Source organism: Grus americana, chromosome 18 (genome assembly GCF_028858705.1).
Source record: "Grus americana isolate bGruAme1 chromosome 18, bGruAme1.mat, whole genome shotgun sequence".
NCBI classification, from domain to species: domain Eukaryota; kingdom Metazoa; phylum Chordata; class Aves; order Gruiformes; family Gruidae; genus Grus; species Grus americana.
The window spans coordinates 12,434,616-12,450,346 of record NC_072869.1 but is presented as its reverse complement, the minus strand read 5'-3'; the positions used below and the strand labels follow the sequence as shown (position 1 = coordinate 12,450,346).

Below are 15,731 nucleotides of genomic sequence, written 5' to 3'. Positions count from 1 at the left end.
AAAGACCAGGCAGGGTGTGAAGTCCAGTGGGTATGTGGGGGGTATTGATCTCTCAGTCCTAGCACAGAGACGTGGGAGGGGAGAGAGGAGCTTCTTTGTGCAATAGGGAAGTAAATCATCAGTAATGATTTCTCAGGCTCGCAGGAGGTGATGCTTCCTCTCTATGTAGCACTAGTGAGACACATCTGCAGTGCTGTGTCCAGTGCCGGGCTCCCCATGGACACCCTGGAGCAGGTCCAGTGAAGAGTCACGAAAGTGCTTAGAGCATCTTATGTATGGGGGAGAGACTGAGACGGCTGGGACTGTTCAGCCTGGAGAACAAAAAGCTCACAGGATCTTATCAATGTGTTTCAATAACTGATGGGAGGGTGTAAAGCAGACAGAGCCCAGCCCTTCTCAGTGGTGTCCAGTGACAGGACAAGAAGCAATGGCAACAAATTGAAACGGAGGAAATTCCACTTAAGCACAAGAAGAAACTCTTTTACACTGAGAGTGTTCAAACACTGAAACAGTATCCCAGCAGGTCACAGAGTCTCCACCCTTGGAGACATTCAACACCCAACTGGCCACGGCTCTGGTCAACCTGCTATAGCTGACCCTGCTTGGAGCCTGGACTGGTTGATCTCCAGAGGTGCCTCCAACCTCGGCAATTCTGTGATTCTGTAGAGTTTGTGTACCCAAACCAGATTGTCCCACTGGAGGGTACAGCCCCAAGCACCATAAAGAAATGGGGTCAAAACACAGCAGAGAGAACTCCCATTAGGGATCTGACCCTGATCCCTCTAGACTCAGACTAAGGCAATGACTCCAGTGGGGTTTCTTCAGGCTAGGCAATGTCCTTGACAGCAGACCCAGGCTGAGAGAGCTCCAGGTCCATTTTTGTGAGTGGCTCTTCATACAGTAACTTTCACACTGTGAAACACTCCCATCTTCCACAACCACTACTAGTGCCTTAGCTTCCTGACCTCGGCAATTCCAGCATCGTGATCTGTTTGTCCCCTGCACCCATGGGGAGAAATTCCTTGCTCTTAAGTATTCTGTGGACTGAAGGAGGAAGGATTTGTTTGATATCACTGAGAAAGCTTGAGACAGGGCTGGGATCAGAGCCCACAGTTTCCCTGTCTAGTGCCCCTTTCACTGGCCAAGGAAGCTCCATCCGAAGAAACAGGTATCCCTCAGTGTAAGTTTTTTTCAAGACCTATCTGTGGAAATGCAGAACCCATGTCAGTGCCCCAGGGTCAGCAAGAACTTTATGGATTGTATCTGATGGGGATATCTCCAGTCCACACATGACCCTCTCTTCTTGGGCTGGAGAGAAAAACCACACAGATCCTGGGGAGACAGGGAGAAGCAAAGAGCTGAAACAGAGAGGAATGTTCGGTTTAAGAAGTGAGCTTGTGACACATCTGCATTTGCCTCTGCAGTGAGCTCCGAGACACATCAGATAGTGTGGTAGGAGTACGGTGCAGAAGTAACATTCACCTGCAGAGGCTGAAGGGACCTTGTAGCCAGAGAGCACATGAAGTTGCAGGGGCTGTGAAGGACCAGCACACCCTGCCCACTCACCAACCCAGCCAAGAAACTTAGCCTGCTGTCTTAATTACCAATGAGGTAACAGCAGGCTGGAGGAGTGGTGTCCTTCACCACAGACTTTTTTTGAAAGCAGTGTCCTGTTTTCCGAATATCCACAGATTTTCAACACTAATTGATAGTATGAGTGTGGGCACAGGTATCTCTTCTACTGAAGACAAGGGGACCTTTGCTGACAGCTCCAACAGGCTGGGATGTGGCCTGTGGGAAATCAGATTGGAGTAGAGAGGTCTGCGGATGCTGGATAGGAAAAGGTGATGGGCAGAACTGGCTATTTCCAGCAGTGCAGGTTGTACACATGCAAAACTTCACTCAATTGTTTTCTGAAAATTCCCTCTCTCGGAGACCTCACGTACGGGGTGTTAGAAAACAGAATTGCCTATTCCAAGACCCTGTGAATTTGGGGAAGAATGGAAAAAAAATGACCAAATAGATCTGGCAGAGCACAATAATAAGAGCAGTGTCCGGCTGAGCTAAAAGCATAGCTGTGATGGAGTTTGTGGCAGAACTCCAATTGACTTCAGCACAGCCAGGATTTCACTACAAGTCCTTAAAAAAACAGGGAGGTTAAAGACTCCCCTACGCTCTCTTACTAACCTGGAAAGAAAGAGGCAGTGAGTCTGAGAGAGGCGATTTATCCAGCCGCGGAGCCAGCTCACTTGGAAGGGACAGGTCTCTCCAAGGGAGAGGGATTTCAGTCGCCGGCAAGTCGCGCAGAGCACGGCTGTGCATTACTCATGGCTTGGTTTGGCGCCTGTCCCCAGACCTGCTGCACGCCTTGTGAAGTTTCAAGCACTGACCACACAGAGCCACGTGCTGCTCTTGACCCAGCTGGTCTGTGCTATCCTACGAGACGGGCCCCACGCCGCAGTTTCTGCCAGCGGAGTGCTCCTTGCCCGCGTTATTCCCCTCTGCTAGCTGTGAAACTGCAGATGGGAAGGCAACTGTACGCCTCCTTTCATGAGCTCTCCCCATCTCTGCTGCCTCCTTGGCGTCACCCCCAGGGCACATTTCTGACCACACTCTCTGCCGGAGCTTTGATCTTACTACCAGAAGCGTGGGGCTTTAATTGATTACACAACCACCACCGCAAACTGATACGCAGAGGGAAACATGGGGATGCTGCTGCCAGCAAACCCCTCCGGGAGGCAGCCTCCTTCATGTGGAAGTGTCTCTGCCAAAGTAGATCTTGTTTCTGAAAGTGCAGGGGCTCAGCAGTGTGCTAGAGATGCATCAGTCCCAGGTCAGCAAAAGAGATAACTGGTCTCTGCAGCCGCCAGAAACAAAAGCAGCTGGTGCTTCAGAGCAGGGTTTCTGGGGAGGAACACGGAAATGGTTTTTCACAGTAACCTGAGCGGACGTGTGGTGGATGCCTGTGTGCGTGTGTGTGTACAAGAATAGGTGGATGCACCCATGGAGTTAGAAGGCAAAAAGACTAAGCATTAGGACACCCTTCTGAGAGCAAAGCATTTGTGCACCTGCACGCAGCATAAGTGAGGAAATAATTCTTTCTTAAAAATAAACATTACAAGGAAAAGTCAGATGTCTTCCAAAAAATCTTTATGCCAAATACAAGAATTATTTGTGAAGCTCCTGGAATTTAGTCCAGCTTTAATGAAAAATTTCACTGAAAGCTTAATTACGGATGTACTAAGGACCGAATTCTTATCCCAGATTATGAGAGCAGAATGAGGCTGGCAGTTTTCCTGACTCTCTCTTCTTGGTGAACTCAAAGCAAACACAGAGGTGACATAATTACATTATAGATACACACTCATTGTATGAATGCATGTATGTGGAAAATACATTTCAGCTGAAATAGAAGTACTATAGGCATTGCACTGATACATCAACAGGAGAACAGCTGTCGCTGTGAGCTCGTCATCTCTCCTGTCTTTATAATGTGAGGTGGAACCAGCAACCGGAAAGTAAAGCTCTTGTCTTTGGGACAGGTTCTTTAGGCTATACAAGAGTAGTAAATACCAGCAGTGCTTAGACTGCACGTCTTACACAAGTACTTTACACATCTGACACTGATATACAAATTGAGTAAGTCTCCTACTATTGCTGTGATGTTGGCAAGGAGTTTACAACAATCACTAAACTCACCATGTGTAATATTAGTTCCTTTGAATAGTGATACAGCAGGTCCAAAGAGAAAGAAACCGTTATGTAAAGATTTGGTAATTAAAAAGTTAAAATAAATCTTTCCAACTGACGTTTCTTCGCAGAAAGCTGTAACACTGAGCAGAAAGCGGCCAGGGCAGCACGGGTCCAGTTCTACCTCTAACCCATCATTATTAGGCTATTTAGGGACAGCGAGCGGCACGAAGAGGTTGGTGCTCCAGGATCACGTCCCGCAGCATCCCGGAGGGTGCAGCGCTGCACAAGGCAGAGAGCAGGCTGCCACCTGCCGTACTGCCGGCACTGCTCCTCAGCATCGACCTTCCCTCGCCGGCTCCCGACCCGTTATCAGCCCGGCTACATCCCCCTTGGCTTGAGAGACCGAAAGGGAGACTGGAAAAAGCAACGCACCCAGGAAAGAAAGCACGGGTGCTGGGAAGAACTGGAAGCAGTGGTGTTGTACAAAAAAGGAACTCAGCACTGGTCTCGGTCATGGAAAGAAAATAAAATAAAAATAGCAGGTCTTGCTAGGTATTTCACAGGCATGCAAGTCTGCGGGAATGATGCTAAGAGCTCAGCTGGTACAGTTTGTTAGTCTGATATTGTTTGTGCTTGTGTATCTGCGTGCACAAAGCCAGTGACAGCACTTGGTGGACATGCAGCACTTTGAAAAACACGAGTGCGCACGGAAAGTGGTTTCATGCACAAGGAATCTATTTTGCACCAAATCCTGCATTTTAAGAACAAATAAGGGACTTTAAACTTATTGACAAAAACTGTACTTTCTCTGAAGAGTCCTATCATTGCAATAAAGAAGGTTGGGGCAGGAGCTGAACTACAGCAAAATATTTATTATGAAAGAATTGCAGGCTTATCTGTCTGGGTAATGAGACATTTGAGACCTCCATGCAATACAGCGCACACAGATCTAAGGAAATACAGATTGCCCGTGTGTGTAGGGGCAAAGGCAAGCAAAAAAGCACCATGATCTCATTTTCCTGATAAGGTTCAGATCTTCTTATGTGAAATGGAAGTTTTAAAAGGCATCTCATCTCCAAAGACACACAGATCAACTGCTAGTTGAGGATATAAAAGATTACAAAACTAAAAGAAATGGAAGTTCAGAGCTAGACTGGATTCCCTTGACACCTTATGATGGAGGGTTACTAATAGAAAAAGTTAATTAGAAAGCAGAAAAATATCAAATAAATGGGAATTAGAGACACTGAAATGATTTCATGAAGGCAGCATGGTTTCTGAGAGTAGCCTCTCTTACTGGGAGAAGTTCAAAGAGAAAGGAGAAGACTCGGAAGCAGCCAGTGGAAGCCTGTAGCCAGGCAGCCTCTGCGCTGTTACCAAAGCCGTCTCTTTATAAAATGGATTCAGAGAGGAGAGCGTGGCCAAAAAAACCGGTCACCACACTGTGCAAACTGTGTCCAGAGCTTCAGACTGAAGCTTCCTCAGTGTATGTGAGTGAAGCAAAAGGAAAAATATTTTGTACAGGTACAAGGATACAAATACACACCCTTGCCTTGATTCGGCTGGCTGAGAATGGGCAATGCATCAGTGCAGAGGACAAGATTCAGGTCTTCTCCCTGCACGGGAGTTACCCCAACTACACTAAGGTGCGGTGTTGGTTTGAAACAGAAGAACTAGTCATGAGTAACTTCTCTGAGGCCACAAGATTGTGCCTTTTTGTGGTTTACCTTAAAAAAATCAGACACATGCTTGTGGACCTATATTCTGTGCCTATGGGAGGGACAAGGCACTTTAGAGAAGAGACTCAGAAACCAACAGGAATAAACAACACAAAGCAGGGCAAAGAGCAGATGAAAGGCACGTGAGTGAGTCAGATAAATGAGAGAGAGTGGAGTAAGAAAAAAAGCAGAGCATAAGAACAAATCAGACAAAGACAAAGAAAGTAGTGGCAGCATCCAAGAAAGAAAATCTTCTGTATAGTCCTTATGGCCAGGGGTGTGTTCGTAGCACTCTGTCCCTGCCCGGGGGAGGTATGAAGTTTGATTGTTTGGCTCAAGCAACAGACACCAGCAGAGAGCAGAACTGAATGAGCCAGCTATGATCACAACTAAGTCGAGAGACAGGAGGTTTTCACAACCTCCACTGTTAGCAAAGAGGGTTGAAACTAGCTACCCCCCAGTGACCCCTCTAGCACCCACAGGAACCAAGAGCTGTGGTGAGACGAAGCCTGCAGGAAGAGAAAACCTCCTGTATTTCAAGTTAGCATCGTGCAAAACAGTGCCTGCAGTCTTCCCGGATCTGTGGACAAACAGATCCATTGCCTCTGATTCCTGTTGAAATTCAGAGCTGTAGAGTAAAAATGGCAAGAAATTGATCAATTTAACTGTGGCCTCTACACGGGAAAAGGATGTTCATTTATAAAAACAGTCACTGTTATTATTCACAGAGCAGAGGATGCAAAGGCAGAGACCAAAGAAAAGAGTAGCACAAAATATCTTTCCTCTTTGTAACTACAAAGATGCCCTAGGAGTAGGGTAACGTGAAGCACGCTGAGCAGAAGGTGCTTGTTTTCCTTCTCCCTTTCAAAAGCCAGAACACTCACTGGACACACACCATGCAAGGACAGATACAGAAGACAGCCTTTTAAGCAGGATACAGAGCTAGTTTGCTGGGAAAAATCCCTGCGCTGCTTCTCAGCAGCCAGAGGAGAACAGCTGAGCTCCCACCACTGCCCCAGGGCCATCGCTGCCACCGTCTCCCTCTTGCAAGTAAGGGTTTGGCTGCCCATGCGGTAAGCAACTGGGGGCATTTCAAACCCTAGCTGCAAACTATAAACAATTTCCAAATTGTGCATTCCTAACTCAGCAGAATGCGCAATGGTTACTGTTGCTGAGGGCTAAACAGGGGTCATAGAGTAATACTACTAGTAGTGAATTATTTATGTATTGTAGCATGGGGATTTAGGGTCACAGCCACAGGAAGAAGAGAATATTCTGGGTCACCCCTGCTTGCTACAGAAAAAACATGACCAGCTTTGAAAACAAACAGCTGGTATTCCTTGTTCACCATCAAAGATTCCCTAACTCATTCCCATACTGAAAGTAAAGCAAATACTCCACCCACTTAAGAAATGCTTGAGCAAAAAACCCCTGACAAACTGACAAAAACAAACCATCCTCACAAATGCAGTCAGAGAGCCACAGCAGACAAAATGTTGCTGGGTATAACTCTCGCAAATCAGCCCCAGTTTCCACCTGGAGCCCAGCATGCGTTAATTCTGGCTGTGTAACTCCAAAGCACGATCCAGACAAGAGGTAGTCATATATGGCCAGGCTGAAAGATCCTATAATCATTAAAAAATCAGCTAAGTTTAAAGCATTACAAGTGTTTCTGTAAAACATGAATATTTTAGCTCCTGTTTTTCAAATCACTTCCACTTACTGCTCTTAGAAATTAACTTAAGTATCAGTTACTGTCACTGCTCAGCCCAGGATCACAGCAGTGCCCCTGCTTTAAAGGTTCGTGGTAGTGCCTGAAAACAAGACCAGATTTTCAGCTCTGAAATGCACATGCATATCTCAGTGCACAGACAGCCTTTCATTTCACATGAGAGTGACAGTTCTCCTGTGAATTTGTAAACCCTCCTTTCTATCAAAAGACATAAAATGAGCCCTGCCTCCATCAAAATGCTCTTTCTAACTGAGTTAATAAGGATTTTCTGTAAAAGCTGGATGAGAACTTAGCAGAGAAATAACATCTACACACAGTACTGTTAACCGACCATTTACGATGAAATAAAATTTAAAGTGTGATCTTGCTTATGGTGAAGTGCAGGGAGGTCTTGCTTAATCTTCCCTGGGTGTGGGATACTGTTCATGATGGGCTGTTTCTAGCCCACTGTAATAATTTCTGCTTATACTGTTGTCCTCCTCATCCCAGAGGTTTTGGTGGGATGCACACTGAGATTTAATGCACTTGTCATCACTACAGTGAATTATTCTGGATGTTACACTTAACTCCTATTGACACAACCTCAAACAGATAGAAATATCTGACTACTTTCTGATTTTCTCCTTCCCTGTTACCCAGCAGCGGTTCTCAGAGACAAAGACAAACCATTCCACTCATATTTACATTCTGCTTAGAGCACTGATAGCATTTTTCCTCAGACCGATGCAGACCCTGTCTGCTGGAGATGTACTTCATAATATTTAAGCCATCGTGCAATGTTGATCAAGTTCAGGTAACACAGCTCTGAAAGGTATAATCTTTTACCAGCTACCATATTATAGAAGTCAATCAATTCCTTAAAATGCTCTGTAAGTCAAGCTTTCCAAGCACTCAATCTGCCATTCATACTTCTACACACAGGTGAATCATTTTACCAGAACTTATCTAAATAAAGAAAAGCAAGCATCAAAGAAATGAAAACATCAGGAATAATTCAGACAAGTCTGGCAATACTGTCTCTGATTTCAAAGGATACAGGATCCAACTCTGTAGCACACGGGAGCTCGAGCAAAAGTAACACATGGGCATCCAAGTCAGGTTTCCAAATTTAGGGTGAAGATAAGGCCCAGACAAAGTTGCCTTGAAGCCGAGACAGCTGGGCAGTTGGGGAACTAGCCCTCAGTAAAGAAAAAAAAGAGCCTATTTTTATTCTATTTGATTCTATGATTCCATGATTTTCCAACTAAGCAACTTTCAGGACCCTTTACTATACAGACACAAGTGACCTAAAAGATACTACAATGTTTTTAACACTGTGCAGTTATTTTCTTGCAAAGGCAGAGACCAGGGGCAGGGGGTTTGTGATGGAATACGTGGGCCAGACCCTCGGCAAGTGTAACCTGGCATTACTTTTTGGCCTCACTGAAGACACAGTAACTCACGCCCGCCAGCACCCCTGCGTGGGCTCCTATAAAGGGAGGAGTCTAAATAACGCACATCTTCCCAAATAAATAAAAACCGCGTCACTCATCTCTTTTTCTTTGTAAAAAGCTAAAATTTCTTCCCTCCGACTCTGTTGACTGCGATTGAAGTTCAGCCTTAAAAATACGGTCAATGATTTTAATTGTTTTGATTAAAATTTCTTAATTAATTTTTATGAAGCATTATCTGCTAGAGATAAGGGCTTTCCCCACTCAGGCTCACAACCAGCCTTATAAAGAAGCTCCTCAACAATTTTTATGTTCAAACACAGGAACCTCTTGGGTTCGTAGCACACAAGAAGTACACGTCGTTTGGAGGGACATTTTCACAAAAAAATAAATATGAACTGAGAGGATACATGCATTTGTCCAAAAGGAGAATTGTTATGGAAGCCTGAGCTTTTGCTTTTAAAGAGGATTTTCTCTGACACATCAGGAGTGTTCTCTCTTATTACAGCAATGTGTAAAACCACTGAGAAAAGGATACCAAACTACTTCCCTAGCAGCCAGGCAGAAAGGACAGACTACTCGCTTGAGTTAGCTGGATTTAGAGGTGAAAAGAATTTTTTTTAAAAAAAAAAAGGAAAGAAAGAGAACACTCCCTAATACCACTGCTTCCCCGAACACCCCTTGCGACCACACGGCAAAGGCGCTGCCCGGAGGACGCAGAGCAATTTCCTTCACACTTTTTAAACTTCTCCCCGCCCGGGCCGGGCAGGACAGGACCCGCGGGGTCCGGAGCGCCTCTGCCACCCCGGGGCGGGCGGGGGGACCGGGGCAGGAGCGGGGCGGCGGCTCTGCGCGGAGGGACGGGACGGGACGGGCGGTGCGGGGGCCGCGGGGGGCTGTCCACGGCGCCGGTGCTAAAGGCAGAGCCGAGACCAACTCCACGGGGCCGCGGAGGGGAGGGGGAGAGGTCCCACGGTGCTGCCCCGGGGATGGGAGGGCTGAGCGGGGCACTAGGATGGGTCCCTAGATGGGCAGTGGAGGGGGTCGGGAGGGATAGTCCAAGGGCGGGGGTGTCCCTGGACAGACCGCACAAAGGAGGAACTCCTGGGTAGACGGCAGAAAGGGAAAATCCTTTGACGGGTGGTGCAAAGAGGGAACTCTTGGACAGCCCTCGCAAAGGGGAAAACCCTTGGATGAGCGGATCAAGGGGGGACCCGTCAAAGCGATGGCGCAATGGAAGATCATTTGGACAGGTGGCACAAAAGGGGAGCCCTTAGACAGCCATTGCACAGGGGAAACCCGTGGAAGGGTGGTGCAAGGGGGAAACTCACGGTCAGCCAGCGCAAAGGTTAAAGACTTGAATGGTAGTTCACAGGGGAACTCCTTGGACAGGTGCTGCAGTGGGGGAAGCCTTGGACAGTGGTGCAGAAGGAGAACCCGTGGACAGCCAGTTCAAAGGCAGAATTCTTGGGGGAGTCATGCAATGGGGAAACTCTTGGAGAGGCTGCACAAATGGGAAGCCCTTGGACGGGTGGCTGAAAGGAGGACCCCTTGGATGGGTAGTGCAACAGGGAAGCTCTTGGACAGATGGTGCAAAGGGGAAACACTTGGAGAGGCAGTGCAAAGGAAAAGCCTTTGGAGAGGAGGGCGTCCCTAGACAGAAAGGGTGCTGGAAGCAGCGGGGGGGGTTTCGCACCTGTGTATGTTCATCTCCCGGGGCGGGCGCCGCGCCTTGTCGTAGGCCACCTTGGCGAAGACACCGGCGATGAGCACGAAGGCGATGGCCCCGCACGAGATGTAGACAGTGGCGTTGGTGCTGTCCTTGTCCGGGTCGTACTTGTTGGCGTCCCCGTCGGCGCCATTGCTGCCGTCGGCGGGCAGCGCGCCGCTGGCGGTGGTGGGGTGGGCCCACTCGGGGCTCTTGTAGTTGCGGCACAGGCTCTGGTTGAGCTTCTCGGCGCGCTTGTTGCAGCAGAAGCGGTAGAAGCAGGTGCCGCAGCAGTAGCGGAAGCCCGTAAGGCTGTTGTTGCACTCGAACTCCTTGTCCCACTGCCCGCTCACGTCGTAGTACCCCCAGCACGTCTCGTGCGCCGGGGCCGAGCCCCCGCCGCCGCCCCCGCCTCCGGGGGGCGTCCTGCCGACACCCGCGCCCTTGCCGCGCCCGGGCAGCGCCGTGGGGGCGGCAGCCCCCGGGCCCGCCAGCGTCTGGTTGAGGAGCTCCTTGCCCGGCTTGGGGGTCCGACGCGGCGCCGCCGCCCCCTGGGTCCGGTTGCCCTTGGCGCGGGGGGGGCCGGCCGCCTGCGCGGCCAGCAGCAGGGCCAGGAGCTGCAGGGAGAGCAGGAGCAGCGGCAGCAGCAGGTGCCGCGGCCCCATGGCGGGGCGAGGCGGGGGCCGCGGGGCGCGGCGGGGCGCGGCGCGGGGTGGGGGGCGGCGGGCGGTGGCGCGGAGCTCAGCGGCCGCGGCGCTGCCCCATGGGGCGGGGAGGAGGGGGGCGGGGGTGGGACGGGACGCGGGGAATAGGGGCGGGGGGGGGGGGTGTCCCGCTGCTGCCGCGCGGCTCTTCAGCGGCGGCTGCCCGGCGCCGGGCGCTTCATGCCGGCGCGCAGCGAGCGGCGGAGCCCGGCGGAGCGGGGCTCGAGGCGGCGGGGTCCCGTGCCGGCCGGTGCTCCTCCGGCGAGGGGCTGCGAGAGACGGGGAGAGGGTCAGAGCGCGCCGCGCCCCGGGCACCCCGGCCCGCCCCCCCCCCCCCCCCCCCGCCCACGGCCTTACCATGCCGGAGCGGGACTGCAGCGGGGCCGCGGCGCCGCGGAGCAGGCGGGCTGCCCGCGCTCCTCGCGGAGGCGGGGGCGGAGCGGCGCGGAGCCGGGCACGGAGCAGGGGCGGGCGCCGAGCCGAGCCGCGCCGGGCGCTCCGGATTAGGCCCGCCCACCGCTGCCGGGCCCGCTCCTTACATCACTCCGGGCCGGCGTCACCGCACGCGGGGCGCCGCTTCGCGAACACGCCGGGCCGGCGCCCACGGCTCACACCCCCCGCCCCCCCCCCCCCCCACCGGGGCTGTGCGCCCCGGCCCCGGCTGCCCGGGAGGGCTCGGGCTGCGCGGTCCGGCTCCCGGCGGTGTGCCGGGAAGGGTCCGTACAGGGCTGTGCGGGGGGCAGTGGTCCCCGGCGCTGCGAGCGAGGTGCGGTGCGTGGGGTTATGGTCGCTACGGAGCTGGGCGGGGGTGTGGTCCCTACAGGTGCGTGCGGTGTATGGCCCCTGCGGTCCTCACGGGGATGGGCAGGGGTCAGCTCTCTGCACGGTCCCTGTAGGTGTGCATGGGACAGCAGTGCCTGCAGGGCCATGCCGGGGCTGTGATGGCTATGGGCTTGCCGTCTGTATGGTCCCTAATAGTGTGTGCACTGGGCGTTGTTCCTATAAGCGTGCATGAGTTTATGGATCGATGTGTGCAAGGAATATGGTCCCTATGGATGTTTGAGGACTACATAGACCCTATAGGTGTGTACGAGTGTTGGGGACCCTCTGGACATAGGCAGTCATATGTTTCCTATTGCAGTGTGTGGGGGAGGTATGATCCTTATGGATCTGCCCTAAAAATGTGCACAAGGTGTTTGGGTTGAGCACCCTATAGACCCATGTGGGCTCACAGGGTTAATGGAGCCTGGGTGTCCAAGCAGGTCTGCCCCAGGCAGCTCAGGGGCTTCCTCCCTCCAGGAGATTCCTGTCCCAGGGCAGCGCCCACAGCACAGCCTGGTGCTGGGCAGATGTTGTCCCCGGGGCTGTCAGGCCATGCTGCCCACCAGGGCCATGCTGTCCCCACTGCCCTGCCACCCCCTGCACAGGGACACACCTCCCAGGCTTCATGGGGATTGCTACACCAGCCTGGGGCTGTTGGCACCTCCCCGGGAGGTGCACTGAGTTCAGCTGAGTCCCAGTTCCCTGCTGCAAGGGCTCAGCAACTGCTGAAGAAGGCATCCACCACCCCAACCTGTCTGACACACTCCCCACTTCTTCAAACCAGTTCCCCTCCAGGGCAGCTCTGGGGTGCTGCAGGGATGGGCAAGCAATGCCCTGGGCTAGCCATACCCAGTGACCCAGGCACAGCCACCACGTTTGTTGAAGGCAGTTTCGAGCAAGCTTCCTGCAGGTGCAGGTTTCACTGCTGCGAGCCGCTGGGCCCCCATGCTAGAATTTCCTCAAAGTCCTGGTGCTTCCCCCGTGTCCCGTTGCAAACTAAACTAAAGCCTTTACAAACATTTCCTGAAGACATACAAGGCATTGCCAGCTGTAAGGACACACAGAGGACAGAGAGGAATCACAGCAAAGAGGAGCGTATGAAGACAAGAACTGAAGTGATGCCCTGTAGCTGTAGGCAAGCAGCTTTCAGGAGAGTGGTGAGGGTAGTGTAGGGGGAAGAGAGCAGTGGAGAGAAAGGGGAAACCCCCATGAAAATCCCCTCCCCTGTGCCTTGCACCCTGTGAATCATTTCCTCAGGCTACCTAGGTTTGAATGCCCACAGGTCCTGGCTGGGGGCATTTTATAACTCTCTTAGGAGACCCCACGGACTGTGAGGTTGGCAAAGAAAGCTTTAGCTCTGACATCTACAGCTGCTCCAATGGTGGGGGACACCTGGGGAAATCAGACCATCGCTTCATTCCTGAAGAAGACCCACTCTGCAGCGGTGCTAGGAGTACTGTGTTTAAGGGATGTGCCCAGGTCTCACTGGTAAATCAGCACCACAGGGTCCCCAGGCCTCAGCAGTACCTGACCCCAAGCTCAAAAGTGAGGCAGAAGGAGCCAGCCTACGACCAATGTGGCATGTGACCACCCAGATGGGAGTTTGAGCTGGTTTAATGCATGTACCCTTCGGAACCCTGAATACTGTCAGCCCGGCTTGTCTGTCCTCCCTTTGGGGATTATGCTTCCATTATAGGTGTCCTCCAAAACCTTATGTCAAGGGCTGGAAAGCAGATTCAGCTGATGTTGGGAGGCCATCTCCAAATATTGTGGACCTTTGAGCTCCCCAGCATGGCTTCATCAAAATCACTACGGCAAGCACCTTCAGCCCTGAACTGCCTTGACACTCTGTCCTTGCTTCTCCAAGGGAGAAGCTTTGCAAAGTGTGGCAGGCATCACAGTGTAACAATCTGCATCTTCCCCTCAGCTGGTTGTTCCCTGCGCACTTAGGCAGTAACTGAGGTCTCTGCAGAGGCCTTGCTCTGGGGAGGGGAGCTATCACTCCAAAGAAAATCCAACATCCTCTCCCATGTGGGCAAGGCTACTTGCTGAAGGCAATCCTCAGGGGCAAGATCCGTAGTTCTTGAGACATAAACTATTGATGCTCCTCTGTCCTCATGCAAAGTGTTACAAGAACGCAGAAAATGTCTAGCAAAACAACATCTGCCTGGAGAATAGCACCGTTAAGCATTCTGCCCTACAGAATATTTGGGGTCTGAAACTTGTCTTTTCTTAGTGTGTCTGCACAGCCTCCAGCATTGGCTGAGATCTGGACTCCACATGCTCCTGTAATACCGCTGTATCAGACCGAAGTAGTGATGAAACATCCAGGTGCCTCTGCCACCTCCTGCTCAATTTATCAACACCAATAAGCATGCTAAAGAAGGACAAAGTCTCCACAGATTTCCTGTATGATCCCATTGCCTTGCCCAGAGCCAAAATAATGGGATGGAAAGAACTAAAGCACATGTGGAAAGAAGGAAACAGTCACTGAGGAGCAGTGTCAGATTTCTGGGACTTTACTGGGGCGTGCAGCTGCATTGCTGGCTACAGGAGGAAAGGACAACGTCCAAGATGCTTGCTGGGGAGAACCACTCTGCTCCACACCTAACCATACTCAGGAAAGATCACTCTGATGACAGCTCCACTCCCTGACTTCATCCCTGCCTGGGTGTCACTACGAAATCTCCAGCACTTTCTCTTTTATCTCAAGTCCCATCCTGCCCGGGTTGTTTTTATCAGCATGCCTGTTTCAGAGCTGTTTTCTTGTTTATCTTCTTTGCCGGGTGCTTTCCCCTCTCTCCTGGATATGCCGCGGCTGCTGGCAGCGAAGGGAAGCGCAGGTTCAGTAACTTCTGCTTAATCTCCTTTGCACACAGAATCGCTCACCTTTAGCCCATTTCCCTGCCACCACTTGTTGGACTCTGATGACTTTGTGAGGAGTTTGTAATGAGTCTGATGTGCTCAAAAGCTGATTCTTCCTCATCAAGGGATTAAACTGTGACCGCAAATCTTTATTAAAATGAGCCCAGCACTTCGGACCTAATTTTTCTTCTAAAATTAATGTAGCTACAAAAAGCTAATAATAGGAGTTTTGGGGATTATTTCTATGAAGCTGAATTCTTTCTCGCTTGACTAGCTATGGGCTTGCTTTATGAGTGTAGCAAAGGTACAGGGTGGATCCTGAGTTCGTTATAAGCAAAGGGCTGCTTACTCCCAGATACAGGAGACAGTGAGTGGAAAGCAGAGAGGGAAATGTGAGGGGAACAAGTGTGGTGACAACAGACACCGAGACGTTCGGGGTCTCACTCACAGCAATGCGGGCAGTGCCAGATGTGATCAGCTTCTTCTGCAGTTTCCTGAGCAGCTGCTTCAAAGGAAGGGACAAGAAACTAGCTTAGAAAAGGGACGTTTCATCAGCTTTTAGTGGTTGGTTTATTCTCTGGTGCCTGAGAGAATTCTGTGTCTTATATGGTTTTGCATAGTTTGAGGAACTCTGATTATCTTTACCCATGGGAACATCTTGTTTCTTTCTTCCTATCCATCCAGCCACTGTGGCAGTGAATGTCACAGGCTCGTGATGTCCTACAGCAGTGACGTACGTGTCTGTCTTTGGGGCATTCTCAGCACTTAAGCCTCCGTTTTCGGTCTCGGTAAGGGGGAGAGGGGGAGGAGACTGCCAGGCCACTGACAGATGCGTGTGCAGTTTTCCCAACTATGCAACTTGGGGGATCCAGGTGCTGCTGCTGCCTGCAGCAAAGTCAGCAGCAGGAGGTGCCACTAGACCGGACGGCCAAGCACTCCTGGGAGAGGTTCAGCGAGTTCACTGGCATCTCACCAGCGAGAGCTTTGGCTGGGCAGCTCATCAGTGCGCTCAATTGAAATGTCTGTGCAGGCCATCTGTAAACAGAAGACAAAGAAACT

The 15,731-nt window shown here is 51.3% G+C and overlaps 1 protein-coding gene across 5 annotated transcripts in view; it reads right to left on the bottom strand.

Moving 5' to 3' along the window:
* SHISA6 (shisa family member 6) overlaps positions 1 to 11,507 on the bottom strand; it is a 266,219-nt gene extending 254,712 nt beyond the window's left edge. For all 5 annotated transcript variants that reach the window (XR_008579807.1, XM_054846959.1, XM_054846960.1 and 2 more), the window contains exons 1-2: positions 11,343 to 11,507; positions 10,270 to 11,254 (exon numbers count right to left, since the gene is read on the bottom strand). Coding sequence is in view for 4 of the 5 variants with exons in the window: in XM_054846959.1 (XP_054702934.1) it covers positions 10,270 to 10,946 (677 nt within the window). In the remaining variant the exon portion in view is untranslated. The remainder of the gene's footprint in view (positions 1 to 10,269; positions 11,255 to 11,342) is intronic.
* Between the last annotated feature and the right edge of the window lie 4,224 nt (positions 11,508 to 15,731).